At 40.8% G+C, this 16,216-nt stretch overlaps 1 protein-coding gene across 10 annotated transcripts in view; it reads left to right on the top strand.

Moving 5' to 3' along the window:
- LOC306964533 (kinesin-like protein KIF1B) overlaps positions 1-16,216 on the top strand; it is a gene marked incomplete at its 3' end in the record, with an annotated part of 57,927 nt that overhangs the window by 40,183 nt on the left and 1,528 nt on the right. For all 10 annotated transcript variants that reach the window (XM_079558563.1, XM_079558564.1, XM_079558562.1 and 7 more), the window contains 20 exons: positions 979-1,233; positions 3,739-3,857; positions 4,089-4,174; positions 5,291-5,420; positions 5,710-5,857; positions 5,935-6,025; positions 7,111-7,229; positions 7,320-7,375; positions 9,095-9,203; positions 9,420-9,486; positions 10,400-10,484; positions 11,598-11,703; positions 13,169-13,283; positions 13,366-13,499; positions 13,609-13,670; positions 13,750-13,895; positions 14,572-14,829; positions 14,912-14,983; positions 15,841-15,962; positions 16,053-16,205. In XM_079558563.1, coding sequence (XP_079414689.1) covers positions 979-1,233; positions 3,739-3,857; positions 4,089-4,174; positions 5,291-5,420; positions 5,710-5,857; positions 5,935-6,025; positions 7,111-7,229; positions 7,320-7,375; positions 9,095-9,203; positions 9,420-9,486; positions 10,400-10,484; positions 11,598-11,703; positions 13,169-13,283; positions 13,366-13,499; positions 13,609-13,670; positions 13,750-13,895; positions 14,572-14,829; positions 14,912-14,983; positions 15,841-15,962; positions 16,053-16,205 — 2,433 coding nt within the window. The remainder of the gene's footprint in view (positions 1-978; positions 1,234-3,738; positions 3,858-4,088; positions 4,175-5,290; positions 5,421-5,709; positions 5,858-5,934; positions 6,026-7,110; positions 7,230-7,319; positions 7,376-9,094; positions 9,204-9,419; positions 9,487-10,399; positions 10,485-11,597; positions 11,704-13,168; positions 13,284-13,365; positions 13,500-13,608; positions 13,671-13,749; positions 13,896-14,571; positions 14,830-14,911; positions 14,984-15,840; positions 15,963-16,052; positions 16,206-16,216) is intronic.

Here is a 16,216-nt window from a genome sequence, read left to right as displayed (position 1 = left end):
TTCCCTTGATTGTATTTATTTTTTCATAACTTATGTCATCATTATTATCCTATTTTTTTATTTTTTTTTACCATTTTATTGTTTTTCTATGGGGGCCTGTCCAGCCATTTTGCACTTTCTGCTCAATTAGAATCACTTCATAATTACAACCAAGTCCCAAACTTGACTGAGCAAAGCAATCAATAACTGACAGTCTTTACATTTTGCTTTATTATACAAGAAGACATTTTAAAATGCTCAAATTGGCCTGTATCTAGCCTTTATTGTAATGTTTTCATTATTCCTGACAATTCTGTTCAGTTGTCTTTGGACTGTCTTTTCCTTTTAGCATCAATCTCTCCAAAAGCAGACTGAACAATAGGCAGGGCTGGCTTCTTTATTACTGAAATGTTTTTTTTGTTTTTCATTCACTTTCATTTGCCTATTGTCACTGACATGTTGAATGTTGAAAGCAACTGTGAAAAGTATGTTTGGACCTTAATGTGAAAATGTATGGTAATCCTCTTAAGGGACTTAATATTGTTGTAAAATGGTGTTTATAGCTAGTGTTTCAGCTTTTAGTAATACCTGCTCCTAATGTATAAACCAATCCCAGGTTTCATTTTGAATCCCATTAAGAGCTGTGAAATTATTTGTAAATCTGTGGAGGCTACAACCAATTTATGTGCAAATCCTGTTTTTGTATAGCCTGATATTTGCTAGCGCCATTTAGTAGCATCAATAGAATAGCAATCCAAAAGTCTCCTCTATTTTTTTATATACTGTATGTTTAAACTTGCAATGAAATCATAAAATAATCTTTAGAATATGATCAAACTATACTCAAATTTCCCGACCCACCCCTTCAGGCAATACATATATATATTAACACTTTTCCTCTTTAGCTGCACACACGCTTCTCTAACCCTTACCACTGTTGCCTTTCCTTGATTTTCACCAACCGTCCCCAATACAAAACCATTCCCCCCCCCCTTGTAGCAGCTCTCCCATTTTCAACGGCTGCGTGAACGAGCGCCTGGCGGACCGCACCCCGTCTCCCACCTTCTCCACCACCGACTCGGAGATCACGGAGCTGGCGGACGAGCGGCAGAGCGAGATGTCCGACCTGATCGACGACGAGGCGTTTGTGGACGACACCAGCTCCGACGCCGGGACGGAGGAGGGCTCGGACATTTTCAGCGACGGACAGGACCCCTTCTACGACCGCTCCCCCTGGTTCATCCTGGTGGGAAGGTTGGTGACTGACCGACCGACTGACTGGCGTTCTGGAGTGGGATGAAGGGGGCTGGCTTTCTGGTCTTGGTCTTTTGGAAGTTTAATAGGGACGTGTCCTCAAAAACTAAATTGTGCCGAATGATAGTAGTAGTATTACTGTTGAGACGTCTAAACCAGAAATAACATCCAATCAGAATGCATTACTAAAGTATAAATGAAATCATCTATTTTAACCTCTTACCACCCGCCTTTACCAAGCACGTTTTCTCCGGTTCAGCTTTACCCAAATCTATAGAGTGGAGAGTTTACCGACTACAGGCCAGTGTCACGAAAACTTTTTTGGTTGTGTTTTCATCTTTGTCATCATCGTTTTTTTTCCCATGTTCTGGTCACTTTTTTGTGGCTTGATCAGTTAACCTAAGAAAAATGTGACAAAAAACAATGAAAATGTGATCAAATCATGACTTAAAACCGTGACCAAAAACATGATAAAATGTTACAAAAAACATGTGACAAAAAATGTGACAAAAAGTGACAAATGCAACAAAAAGCAAATGAAACCCGTCTAAAATGTAACAAACATGTGACAACAAAAAAAGAAGCTTAGTTTTTTCTGTCTTAGCTTTCCGATGCGTACATTGCTCTATAGCAGAGGTGCCTTACTTACACACAGAAAAATATACAAACAACTGGACCGCGCTAACTAGAGATCAGATATATAACTTCACCTCTATTGTATTAAAGTCAGCAAATTCAATAAAATGTTAACTATGCTTTTTAATTGAATATGCTTAAAGAAAAAAACAGCCTTCATCACAGCTTTCTATAATATATATACTGTATATATAATAAGAAAAGAAAAAAATAATTATATTTTTAGAATTTGCAGTTGGCCAATTAAAAGTAGTCCCTGCCCTGTAGGCTGTAAACTCTCCAGTCGATAACTTTTAGATTTAGGGATATTGGATAGGGGTTCGGGGGTTAAGGGGTAAAAAATGTATAGCGTTTGAAAGTGCAGACGATCCCGAACCACCAACACAAACCAGTGTTTTAGAAACACAGAAAGAGCGTAAGACTACAATGCAAACAGAGAATCATAGCCAGAATTGTCTTGGCTCGAGGAAATTCCCTTCTGAGATGGTGAGATCAGGCTGAAGAGATGGTGCTGATGCGATGCTTCGTTTCTGTGTAATTCTGTGATAAACCTAACAACCAGTCTATAATTGGATTAATCTGCGCCCTCGAACGACTTCTCAATTATAAGCTTTCTCGCTGGGAAATTTCAGCGTCTGATCGTGTATTCGGCAGCTTTGTCGACATCAACAAAAATGAATGAATGCAATTTGTCACCCTTCTGCTCGCACTCAGGCCTGTGTTCAGTGTGCCTTCAGATCAATTTACCTTAAAGCAAAAACCAGAAAGCCGCCATCGTTTCCCCTGCAGCCGCTGTCAGCGTGACGCCTCATTCCCCACCACCATCGCAGCACTGGCTATTAACTCCATCTGTGTCGCTCTGTGAAAGTTCAGCTCCATGTCATTCTGTTTTAATGACCCTTTATTCCCTTGAACCATTTTTACGTTTTCATTTTGCTGTGAATATTTATTTTGTTCATCTTTTTTGTTTTTAACGTTGTATTTGTAAATGTTTTGCCAGCATTAACATGTGGTATAGTGCTTTTACTTGTGGTTTAGCCCATATGCTTGTTACTAGGCTTTTGTCTTATTGTACTTAGGTGTAATGTTATGCAGTATGGCCTTCAAACTATACACCTCATTCTCCATTAGGACTGAGTGTCTCCATGTTTGCCGTTAATTAAATGAAGGTGCCAGTCACAGCCAAAGATGCTGAATGAAAACAGGCTTCGGGCCAAACGGATTCTCAGCCGCAGCCGTAGCTCTGGGTGTGTGCGTCACTGCGACTTCAGAGATCCGACTGATTTATTTCTCTCTCCTTCAGCCTCGGCCTTGGAGCAGCAGAGGCGGCAAAAACATAATCCCACAAATAAAATGTCACCGAGCGTTTAAGCCATAAAAAAACAACAGATACACAGCCAGGACAAGCATAAAAAAAACATGCTCTATGATTGACTCATCTTTTAGGATCGTTTGTCCAAATACACGTTTACATTGTTTGGCAGGGGATAGGGAATTATCCAGGCGGTGCATTCGCCCACAAAGATTAATTAATTAAGATAAAAAGATACACAAAATACGGTACTGTTTCGCTTTTGGTTCCCATGCATCCTTTTCTGTTGAATGCTGCCCCCCCCCCACTCTCATTCACTTCGTTTTGCCATGTCATTTTTGTTTGTAAATTAGCACACGCTTGATTAATTTGTCTTCCGTGGGTTATTTAACTGTGTTGTTTTCATGCTGTTGCCATTAAAGAAAACACACTTCATCTTAATAACCAATCTGTCCATGAAAAATGCCGCCGCGTGAGAGTAAATCGTACGTCCTGATGCTTTCTGCACAAACATGAGCGTGTTCGGAATGGTGAAGCTCCTCTCTTCTTCTCATCAGAGCTTACGTGTATCTGAGTAACCTGCTGTACCCGGTGCCGCTGGTGCATCGCGTTGCCGTAGTGACGGAGAAGGGCGAGGTGCGCGGCTTCCTGCGTGTGGGGGTCCAGGCTATTGCTGGTGAGTAATTAATGAGGCTCCCTAATGAGCTGTTGCAGACACACAAGCCCTATGAAGCTACAGTTTACCCAAATGGAACTGTAAGCCATTGTTATACATATTGAGTCTTTTATTCTGTCCAAAAGATCTGGCCCGCACACATTCCTCTTTAAAACACTGGGGACTACTTGGATGTCAGTTTCATACTGCTCTGAATGCTGATCCTTAAAGAGTGTGTGTGCTTCTTTGTAGCTGACGAGGAGGCGCCCGACTACGGGTCCGGAGTTAGACAGTCGGGAACAGCCAAGATCTCCTTTGATGATGAGTACTTCAGAAAGGTGAGTCCCAAGTCTTATATCTGTAAACTTGAAGCTTTCGACATTAAAATGAGAATGAAATGTACTGTTTAGTTTTTTTTATTGATTTATTTAGGTTTTCATATCAAAATAAGGTATTTTAGATGTGAAAGTGGCATTTTGACCACCGAATATTAATCCTGGATAGAGCGAAGTTAAAATGTATGGTTATATTTTGCTAATATACTCGTGCTCTGTAGAGATTTTCAAAATGTCTAATTTCATCTTGGGGTTCAAAGCTCAATTACTCAGGCAGGAATTAGATTTTGAAAGTAAACTTTCACAATGTTTGTAAGAAATACTGGAAAAGTTGGTGTCTTTAAAGGAATAGTTCACCGTTTTTCCATACCGAGATATGTTCTTACCTGAGGCTAGACGAGTTGATACGTACCAGTCTGGTCTGTGTGCGTGCCCGTGGAAGAGCTTGGTCGCTTCCAACTTCACCCCCGTTTAGAGCTATAGCAATGCATTGGGAGAGGCCAAATGCTAACAATGTCTTTGGTCTTTTTGCGTGACTGAGGCACGCACAAAGACCAGACAGATACGCACCAACTCGTCTAAGCTCAGGTAAGAACATATCTCAGTATGTAAAAACGATTAACTATTCCTTTAACTTCACTTGGAAACACATAAAAACGCCCAATCTTCACAATAAAGGTGTTTGAATATTCCATTCCCAGGTCTGACATCGAACTTGTTTTAAGAGTGGGTGAAAAACTGAACCAAACTACTTCACAATATACCACTGACAACATCCACAAAAGGCTACTATCTCTACTGTGGCTGCTACTACAGCATAAACTCCATTAGTCCATCTGCTACCAGCACCACAAGTGCTGCTGCTACTTCTTTTACTACCAGCATGTTTACTGCTAATCCTTCTACTCCATGTACAGTTCATCAGCAGTCACTACAACTACACTGCAACTACTATCTGTCCTTTTGAATAGCATTTGGAATCACCAATTACAAATGAAAACGATATAAAAGCTGCCCAGATGCTAAATAAACAATGAGCAGATGTCTCCTTTGCTTTGGTTTCCTCCTGGCCGGTGTATGCTAATGTCCCCTTCCGCTCTGTGTCTCCTGTCAAACCAGAATGATTTCCCGTCCACGGTCATGACCCGGTCCGGGATGTCCCTGGAGGAGCTGCGCATCGTGGAGGGACAAGGCCAGAGTTCAGAGGTCATCACCCCTTCGGAGGAGCTCAACCGAATCAATGACATGGGTACGGCTCACAAGACCACCTCCATAAATCCCGATCCCCTTCAGCCCAAACAGGACACACGCAAGGCAGATGGCGGGGCTCAATGCGGAGGAGGACTTTACTATAGTTGTTATGCAAATGAGTCTCACGCAGCGGAATGTGCGCTACGGAGAGTCCACAGATAGCGAGGAAAACCTGTCGTGTTGAATTATGCAAATACGAGTTCCTATACGCATTGTTGCAGTGGCGCAGCTGTAGGTCATTCTCAATACATCAAAGTCCTGAGTTCTCCATTGTTGCCTCTGTTCAGATCTGAAGCTGAATAACATGGCGGACCCCAAGTTGAGCGAAGGTTTGGCTGACCAGCTGGAGGTGGGCAGCATCTTCACGTTCAGAGTCACGGTGCTGCAGGCCAGTGGCGTCCCACCGGAGTACGCTGATATCTTCTGCCAGTTCAAGTAAGGCTCAAACTGAAATGGAAAAGTCTTGATGTTTAGCTCAAGACGAAACCTAATGGGCTTTTTTTGCTGTACAGCTTCTTGCACCGTCATGATGAAGCCTTTTCCACGGAGCCACTGAAGAACACAGGCAAAGGAGCTCCACTGGGCTTTTACCATGTTCAGAATGTAAGCCTATTGTCGCATACAAATCATAATAAATTGAGTCAAATACTGAAATTCATATCTTTTGAAAACACAGTAAAATATATCAAGCGTATTTACCAATTGATTTTTTTTAAGATTATGATGTGCATCTGTAACCTAGGGCTGCACAAACAGTATATTGTCAATTTATCGTCATTGTGATATTGGGTGATGATGCGATGTCCATTTCGCAAGAGATTGTTCGCCTGTTCTTTGCAAACACAGCCTAAAATAAAAATGCATGGTAACTTAAAAATGTGCAATAGTTCGGTTTTAGTAATGATTTTCCTAATTTAGTTCCAGTTTAACCTTGTTTGGTCCTAAAGTCTTATTTTGATATACAACAAATGGCTAAATTATATTAGTTTAATACTTACTTTAGTATAATATTATAATTTTGTTTTAGCAGTTTTCACAACACTAAACGGATATTGCAGCCCAAGTTTGTATAGAAACTTTTATGAATTGAAACACCAAATACGCAGCAATATAATTCACTGTTACCATGGAGAGCCGCTATGTTTGCGGGTGCTAGCATGCATTTTCTATAGACTAACATTCACTAAAAACTGTAGAAAAAGTGGAGAAAAAAAGCAGTGAAACAACTCCATTTGCTGCTGAGTCACAACTGCTAAATACATGTAACACACTGTAATGTCCAAGTGTTTTAATGTGAACAACAACAATGTAACAGTATTTTAAGTTTTAAAACCTCCATTAGTTTATTGTTGCTGCAAACCCATGATGCTTAGAAATATGACATCATGATCTTGAAAAATAAAAGCACCATCTTATTCATTAGTTCAGCAGTTCATTAGTTCAACATTCTTTCTAACTATTAACAGACAAAATTTAATTAGTATTTAATTATAGTCTTGTAATGTTGCAAGTACCTGCTGAACTAATCAATGAGACGAGCTGTGTGCTTTTATTTTGACGTGCTGGATCGAAACAGGAAGTCACTTCTTGGGCGGCGTTGTTATGATTTGAAGATAAATTAGTTACATTTGAGTCAATTAGACAAACCCTTGAGAATGAACAACTCTTCCATTTCCTCACTTGCACAGATCTCCGTGGAGGTGACCGAGTCCTTTATCGAGTACATCAAAACCAAACCCATTGTGTTTGAGGTATTCGGACACTATCAGCAGCACCCACTGCATGTTCACGGCCAGGACTTGATCAGGTAAGACAAAGTACTGAGACGTGCACATTGGACAACGTTGCACCTTGGTTTTGGTAAATTTTAGGCTAATTACTCCTTATCTTTGTGCAGTCCTCCTACTCCGTCAAGGAAATATTACCCAATTCCCATGCCACTGTCCAGACCAGGTAAGGGAAATCGCATCAGCCTCCACAGTCATTCATGTTTTCTTTTTGCATGCCTCATGTGTCCTTTTCATTTTGTCTCATTTGTGGCTTCCTCTGGATGTATTTTGATCTAATTTCTCCTCCTCCCGTAATCCTCTTAACCCATTTCAAAATGCCCTCCATTAACTGCTGCAATGTAACAACACACAACCCCCAGACCACACCCGTAAGATAGAGCTAGTGCGCTATCTCATGAGTGGCTACGTGAACGGAAAAGTGCTGGATACTCTGTCCGAGCACGCGAACGCCTTGGCTGCCTCCGCCGTGGCCAGTTTGGACGACGAGCAGCTCTCTCACTTCCCCTTCATCCCAGTGCCCGATGACCCGGTGCTAACTGTGCCCCAGCACCATGGTTGGTCCGCAAGAGCAGTAGCAGACTAGACATTAGCTGTGCTTTTGTGGTAGTGAATACTTGAATAGGCGAGTGCTTTGGTAGGATGTAGTGCTTTACCTTGTTTATGAGAGTAAAGTGAAGCTGTCAGTGTGAAATATAGGCCATGTTTTAATCTCACGTCTGTCTAAGTACCCGTTGCATGAAATGTCACACAACACTAAGTTTAATGGGGTGCAGAACATGTACAGGTTTGTGAGAGTAAGATGCTCTCTGGAAATCAGTTTTTACAATTGCTTCGTCACCTTAACATTGTCCTGACACTAATACTGTGCTAGCAATTGAATGTTACTATAGCCCCTTTCTATTATATCTTATGTAAAGTCTGTTGGCTTTTGACCGATGCTAAGCTAATCCAAATTTGCCCTCAAGAAAGTCATTGGCTATTTACTTCTGAGTCTTGTGCTGTTTATCATCTTCCAGATCTCTCATGTAACGTTTAAGCATATCTAGATAAACTATTGATAATTATCTTTGGTTATAATTCACAAAGACGTCCTTGCTGTAGGACTGTGTACTGTGTGTCTCACTCCTTAATGTAGCACATTTATTTTACATTATGCTCTTGCGGCACTTCTCAGCATTCAGTGTGTTCACCTTCCAGCGCTGAGATGGAGACTTATTACGTATTAAGTATATGGTAATGTTGGCTTGATAAAATGTCAATAGCTGAATTGCGTAATAGAAAGAGTAAATGAGGACTGCAACACAGTGTAGCTCTGCATACATGTTTTATACATTTCAGGTGAATTCTTCCTGCAATGACAGCACCAGGTGAAGCTGCAGGATAAATCCCCATATATTATAAATTAGCATTTGTCATATTCTTTGAGGATCACTGACATGACATCCACAGCACAAGTCACTACACTGAGGCTTAAAACTTTCATCAATGTCCAATTATAGTAGTTTTCAGGAGGAGCTGAATTATTAAACATGACCTGGCACACAGAATACTGTCTAACTCTGCGTCTGAGATTAGCCTTTCAAACAACGTAATCCTGATGTGTCGACGGCAACAACTTGTGTAATCCATGGGTTAGTTTCCCACTGCATCAAAACATTCAATTTGAGCTTTTTGTGCAATATGTAATCCTTGTGCTTTGGTTGTATTTGGTTGTTTTTTCCCCTATGGCTTTGTCCAGTGTTTTCTGAGTCTCAGTTCCCATCCTGTCCCACAGCATTGTTTCACATCACACATGTGTCACAGCCATTTTCTGTGATTATTTTTTATTATATCTCTTATACACATGATATCAATAATTGTTTGTGTGTTTTCTATTTATTAGTTCCCGCCACAAAATTGAACACCTTCACCAAGTCCTACCTGGGTCAGACCGTCAGCAAGTACGACCTGCTGGTGTGGTTCGAGATCAGTGAGCTGGAGCCCACTGGGGAGTAAGTTTTATAAAATGCTGTGTTTGTATATAGAGACAGTATATGCTCCTTTCACACAAGTAGCATTGACCTTTTCCAAGCCGAGGATTGCATAAATATACACATTTAGCTGTTCGTAACCTAAACCTACTTACCCCTCAACAGTTCATATGAATAGAATGGGTGCGCTTCAATGCATTGAATCCTAAACTAACTTGTATCTTCATATCTTCATAGGTACATTCCAGCTGTCGTGGATCACAGTGGGGGACTGCCCTGCCATGGCACCTTCTTACTGCACCAGGTATTAAAAGGCTGAATTTAATTAATGTTTTGTAAAACTAGTTAGACATTACATTACCAATAGTCTGTGTTGGGCAAGTTACTTAAACATTGTAATATATTCTATATTAGTGATTACAGCTCTAAAAATGTTATGTTTGTATTACATGTAGCTGAGTTGCACTACTTTGAGTTATTTCTGAGTTACGTTTGGCAAAATATAAACCAAATATAGGAATATTGCCACTGAGCAAAAGTGCAATCAGAGATTTCCTTTTTCTTCGCTTTCTCCATTGTCTAATATTTTGTTTTGAGGACATTAACTACACACAACTGCAGATCTTACATTTAAATTCTCTTGTAACTCGAGTTACTTGAAATGTAATGACTAATATATTCCCGTATTTTTTGTAAGTAATATGTTATATTCCTTAGTTACTAAAAAAAGTAACATCTTTTTTTCAACTAATTTCTTTTGTAATACGTCACTCCCAACACTGCCTGCTAGCATATTGATCTAAGTACTTTTTTTCACCACATTTTGTTTTACTCTGCTCTCCAAACACTGCTACATTTTGTAGGTATTTTTAGATTTGGCCATGTCTTCAAACTATCAGAAGACACAACAATAGAAATATACCTTCAACAAGTCATCTATATAAGTGTATGTGGAAATGTCTGTCTCAGCAAATATACAATGAGTCTTAGGATAATGTGGTTAATGGTTTGTTGCCATTTCAAGTTATATTGAAATAAGGTTCCACATACTGAATCAATTCTGAATTTATCATTTATAAGTAACACCACATTTTTCATTATCTGTACTGTCGGTAGTGCCCTTCACTGTTACGACCCTTTCACAGAGAACAGCCCATTCATTTTGTTTTTGCCTTGCATGCCAGTTTGTAACCTAATGTGCGTCATCTTTGCTGCAGGGGATCCAGCGCAGGATCACAGTGACTCTCATCCACGAGAAAGGCAGCGAGCTCCACTGGAAGGACGTCCGTGAGCTGGTCGTGGGTGAGTTCTCCCTTCGAGCGTTGGGGCCCCACACTGCAGGAACAAAAAGACTCTTGTTTCTCTTATCTGAGAACATAAATAGCCAAGATAGCACAATTTGGCTGCAAGATTAAAGTAAAATTGCTAATTGAAACGTCTTGATTTGCAAAGATGTTGTGTAAACCTCAAAGGGTGCAATTAATTTGGTGGTTGTAAATGAAACATCTTGTGTTTGCACCTCTAATCGGTTATACTTTTGATGCAGTTTTGAAAAAGTGTATAGTTTCCTCTGTCACAGTTTGAGTCCTGAGAGGAGCGCGTGGTTCACCTCTCGCTGCTCGCACAGACCTTGACTCTGATGCAGCAGATAATTGCGTTTCACATATTTCGACACAGCTGGTCCAGACACCAGCTGACATTGTGTGGTTTTATGTGTGGAGCAGACATGTGTTTGGCCTGATGCTCCTGGACACTGTGACAATACGGCCATTAGCGAACACAGGAGGCAGTGTCTTCAGAGATCACGCCAGCGCTGATAGGATGTCACAATGTTGGCTGAATGAACTTCTATGGGGTTTTATAGCTTTTGGTGTTTGCTGTAAATAGGTGTGGAACGTCGTCAAGTAGCTGGACTCCAACAAAAAACGTTCACTTTTCTAGTTACTTAATGGGATATTTCAGGATTTTGGACATAGTTTTCCTAGTTATCCAGAGTGGTGTTGATTTTTGGAGATTTATTTTTATTTTTTTATTCATGGAGTCCTTATATTTTAAAGTTTGGAGGACTACCCAATGATTTGAAGAGGTTTTTAATGCAGGCTACAAGTTATCATAGACATGCACTAGCCTAGCACTAGCCTAGCACCACTAAACTCTTCAAATATAAGGACTTCATGAATTTAAAAACAAAATATCTCCAGAAATCAGCAACACTCTGGATAACTAGGAAATTAGGCCCTATGTCAAAAATCTTGAAATATCCCTTTAACTGTCTATAGCCTACAGTGTTATTACCCTTTCCATATATGCTGTTGCTTTAGTGTATACATATAGTTTTACACTGGCACCAAGATATCGCGATCCAGCCCATATTTTCAGTGTAGTAAATCTTAAATCCCTTTCCTGTCTCCGCAGGTCGCATCCGAAACAAGGCTGAAGTGGACGAGGCCGCTGCAGACGCCATTCTGTCTCTCAACATAATCTCCGCGAAAAACATCAAGTCCTCTCACAACTCCAATCGGTACATACTACACGAGCAAACGCAGCCACAAGTGCACTATTTCTTTATAAAACTAGGACAGTGTTGTAGGCCTGTGTATTTTTGGATAGCGTAAATCATTGCTCGACTGTTTCCATATTCATACAGTTGTTTTTGAGTTGCTTCATTTTGTTTGTGGCCTGACTTTTTGTACTTCTTCTCTCTTGTTTTTTTTTGTGTGTGTGTGTGCGTGCTCTCCTCCTTCTCGGGCCGGATTCTCTTTCTCTCTCAGCCTTTCTTTTGATAAGGATATCGCTAGGTACCAGTCACTCCTGAACTTGGAGCTCTTTTAATGAAACACCTATGTTCCCTCCTCTTTAGATGAATAGACTCCCAATAATAAGTTATACCCAATGGGTTTTACAGTGTGGATGTTGATTGCATTCAGTGTTGCCTTAACATTTCACTTGAGGAGCAGGGTTGTCCATGAAATACACAGTGGGTCCTGATGGTATCAATCAAAAGATAGATCAATGCTTGCACCAACAGAACAATTTGAGGAAATATACAAGTAAAACTGCAAAATTTTAGTAATTTTATTTTTCATGTTTCTTTCTTTGGGTTGCTGCTTTCCGTGATAAGTTGAAGGCTGGGTCTAGATGGAAACGACAACAGTTGTGAACCCTTTTCACCATAGAGCACCCACGTGAAAATACAGTCAATGACAACATGAACATTGTATCAAACCATGTACCAATTACGAGCCTGTTCTTAAAATAAACAAATGTACTATATCTAGGAATTTAGTCGGCAACATTCAGTGCAATCACATAGTTCCTTGTCCCGCTTGTGTCCGCTGTAACATTGTGGTTAAGACTAGCACGACCTCAGTCCACTGTTGTGTTGATCTTCTGTTCCACCAGTCTCCAAAATGAATGGTCTCTCCCGGTTGTTTTTCACTGTGTAAGCAGCCATCATGAGTCAGGGAGGGCAGTCACTCCGGTCAGACTGTGGCCAAGTACGCCCCCTGTAGTCAGCTAAGGGAATAGAGTAAATGACTCATCTAATAACAGACAGTACAGGCAGATAAACATTCTAGCACAGACACTATGGATGTACAGTGATGAATAATCGTATAGTCATCGTATTTATTTTAGGTATTTCTGGATGTAATGCAAGTACTAATATTATCAGTGAGTCAGTATTGTTTTCTCATTTTCCCAAAGAAAGAGAAATGCAAACACATGGGTTAAACTACAGTTATGCAAAGGAATATAAAGACTATTTGTTCCCTGTTTTCTTGATTTTGTGAAGAGTAATTCAAGTGCTCTCAGTATTCGGATTGACCGTGTGATTTTCTCTCGAGACTCTACTATTTCACTGCTGCCCACACTTTCACCTCTGTAGCTTCCTCACACCAGCACACGTTTCTGTCATCGTGTTTATAGAAAATCTTTGTACAAGTAATATTTGTTGAAAGTAATATCTTGTTTGTTTTGTTTTTTAGGACCTTTTACCGTTTCGAGGCTGTGTGGGACAGCTCCCTCCACAACTCCCTCCTTCTCAACCGTGTCACGCCGTACGGAGAGAAGATTTACATGACACTGTCTGCATATCTAGAGGTAAGGCACTTTACTCTTATTGCAGCGCAAGATCTGCTTCATAATTGTCTATGTGTTTGCTCACTGTGGCTCCTCCTCACAGCTCGACCACTGCATCCAGCCAGCGATCATCACCAAAGACATCTGTATGGTCTTCTACTCCAGAGATGCAAAGATCTCACCTCCACGATCCCTCAGAAACTTGTTTGGAAGTGGGTACTCCAAAACACCCGACTGGTAAGCCCAAACATGGATTTGTATATATATAATTTATTTGTATTACAGGGCATTGAATTGTCTGTAAGGCGTGGGATTAAATTAACTGTAATACTTTTGTCTGCCACAGCAATAGAGTGACTGGCATCTATGAGCTGAGCTTGTGTAAGATGTCAGACACAGGAAGCCCAGGTGAGCTCTTTAACAGCCTAATCAAAGCAATGAAGACAAAATGATGGCTTTGCTGACCCATGCCTTTGTCGATGATCAGGGATGCAGCGCAGGAGGAGGAAGGTCCTGGACACCTCAGTGGCGTATGTCCGAGGAGAGGAGAACCTGGCCGGGTGGAGGCCCAGAGGAGACAGCCTCATCCTGGAGCATCAGTGGGAGCTGGAAAAGATGGAGCAGCTGCATGAGGTTCGATACTTTCATCTGGGAAATATTTCTCTTCAACCAGTGTTAATTTTGACAACATATTTTATTTTAATTTTAGTCTTAGTCTTTTGACTAAAATGTAATTTAATTTTAGTCGAGATTTAGTCTAAATTTTTTTTTTACATTTTAGTCTAGTTTAGTTTAGTTAGTTGACTTTGCATTTATAATATTCATTATAATCATATTTAATCGTGGTCCTCGACTTCATGGAGCTGCTTCCACATGAATGAAGCACAGACCTGTTAATTTGGCAGTGAATTTACATGATATGAGGCTCTTTCAGACTGTCAATAGATGTTTGGATGATTTTAGTCTCTCCTTTTCATTTTTATTTAGTCTTATTTTAGTCGACTAAAATATCTGGACATTTTAGTCATAGTTTTAGTCTCATGAGAAACTTTTAATTTAGTCTTAGTCCAATTTTAGTCGTCAAAAATATAACTTTGACTAAAATTGAGACTAAATATTTTAGTCGACGAAATTAACACTGTCTTCAACCACTTTACAAAAATATAAGGCTTTACGTCTAACATTTTAATTATAAATCATGTATTTTGTGTAAGCTGTGTGTTTTTTATTTTATTGTTGCCCAAGTGTAAAAGCATTTCAGCTGCTTACTGTTTGAAGTATAACCTTTGATCTTTTTTGATGTCTTCAGGTGGAAAAGACCCGTCACATGCTCCTCTTGAGAGAGAAGTTGGGAGACGCTGCGCCGGTGGGAACAGCCCCCACCACAAAGTCCCTGAGCGACCTGTCCCCCAGTATGAGCTCCGGGACCCTCTCCACCTCCACCTCCATTTCCTCCCAGATCTCCAGCACCACCTTCGAGAGCGCCATCACCCCGAGCGAGAGCAGCGGCTACGACTCCGCGGACATCGAGAGCCTGGTGGACCGCGAGAAGGAGCTGGCCACAAAGGTATGGCAGACGAAATGAGCGGGATGTTTGTGGTTGATGTGACAGAGGTGGATCAAACTCAAGTGTTGTTGTTGCGTTTCAGTGCCTGCGCCTTCTGACTCACACCTTCAACAATGAATATAACCAGGTGGTCAACAGCATCAGCGACTGCAAGGTAACATACTATTGTCATTCTCTGTATGTAGCAGCATATCAGTCCTATTTTCATGGGAAAACGAAAAAAACGTTAAAAAAAAAAAACACTTTGGAATCCTCATAAAAAAGACATGAACAGAGGATGTTTTGTTGAAACAAGCCTGTTCTGATTGGCTGAGGATAAAGATAATGAATGATACCTAAACTTAAAGCAGTACTAAGTAACTTGTTTACCTTAATAGGCGCATTGAGTTGCCTTGTGTACGAAATGCGCGGTATAAATAAAGTTGCCTTACCTTGCCTTGCTTTAATAAATCCTTTTCGTAGGTCCTCTTGGGAGTAACACAAGTGTTAATGGGATGATTGGTCTTTCATCTCCCCCTGGTGTCTCTGGCCAGAAAACCACACTTGCAGCTTTCCTGCATCGGGTCAGAGGCGCAATACACACTAACAGAATCACGAAGAAGCTAACAGGCTAACGGGCAAAGCTAACTGTGGGCTATCGCCACTTAAACAGTATTTACAGCCAAGTCTGAGTGAAAAAAAAATTCTCCATTGTGTAATTGGATGTACAATATCCCTCTCTCCCTTTGTCTTTTTCAGCGTAGTATTTGCTCTCACGGACAATCAATGAGTAAAAAAATCATAACATGCGACGACACCTGCAGTGGCGCTTATGGCCTCTAGGGGCATGAGTTACTTGGTACTGCTGTAACAACTGGAGGGTAGAATGAAATCAAAAGTCTCAGCTTGGCCCAAAAATGATTATATATATATAGTTTAGTTTAGTGTATAGTTTATATGTTGTATTTTTTATTTTTTTTGCTAATTTATCTCTGAATACACACAGTGACACAATACTTTTCTCCCTGGCAGCTCTCGGACATCTCCCCGATGGGACGGGACCCTTCGGTCACCAGCCTGAGCAGTGCCACCCTCACCCCCTCCTCCACCTGCCCCTCTCTGGCTGACTCCCGCTGCAGCTCCCTGGACCAGAAGTATGTCCCTTCAAGCTTGTATTACTGCAATCAAAAAGTAACAACAGACAGACTTTGAATATTTAAAAATGCCTGAACTGCTTTTTGTAGGACTCCAGAAAACTGCTCCAGGGCCTCCAGCCCGTCCTGCTCAGATTACGAGAACTTCCCCATGGTTCCCACTTTGGAGATGTCCATTTTGGCTCGGGCCGGAAAGAACGAGTTCCTCAACCTGGTGCCTGATATTGAAGAGATGAGGCCCGGGTGAGTTTGAC

The sequence above is a fragment of the Gobius niger genome, assembly GCF_951799975.1.
Source record: "Gobius niger genome assembly, chromosome: 6".
NCBI lineage: Eukaryota > Metazoa > Chordata > Actinopteri > Gobiiformes > Gobiidae > Gobius > Gobius niger.
This window is presented reverse-complemented; position numbering and strand designations above follow the sequence as displayed.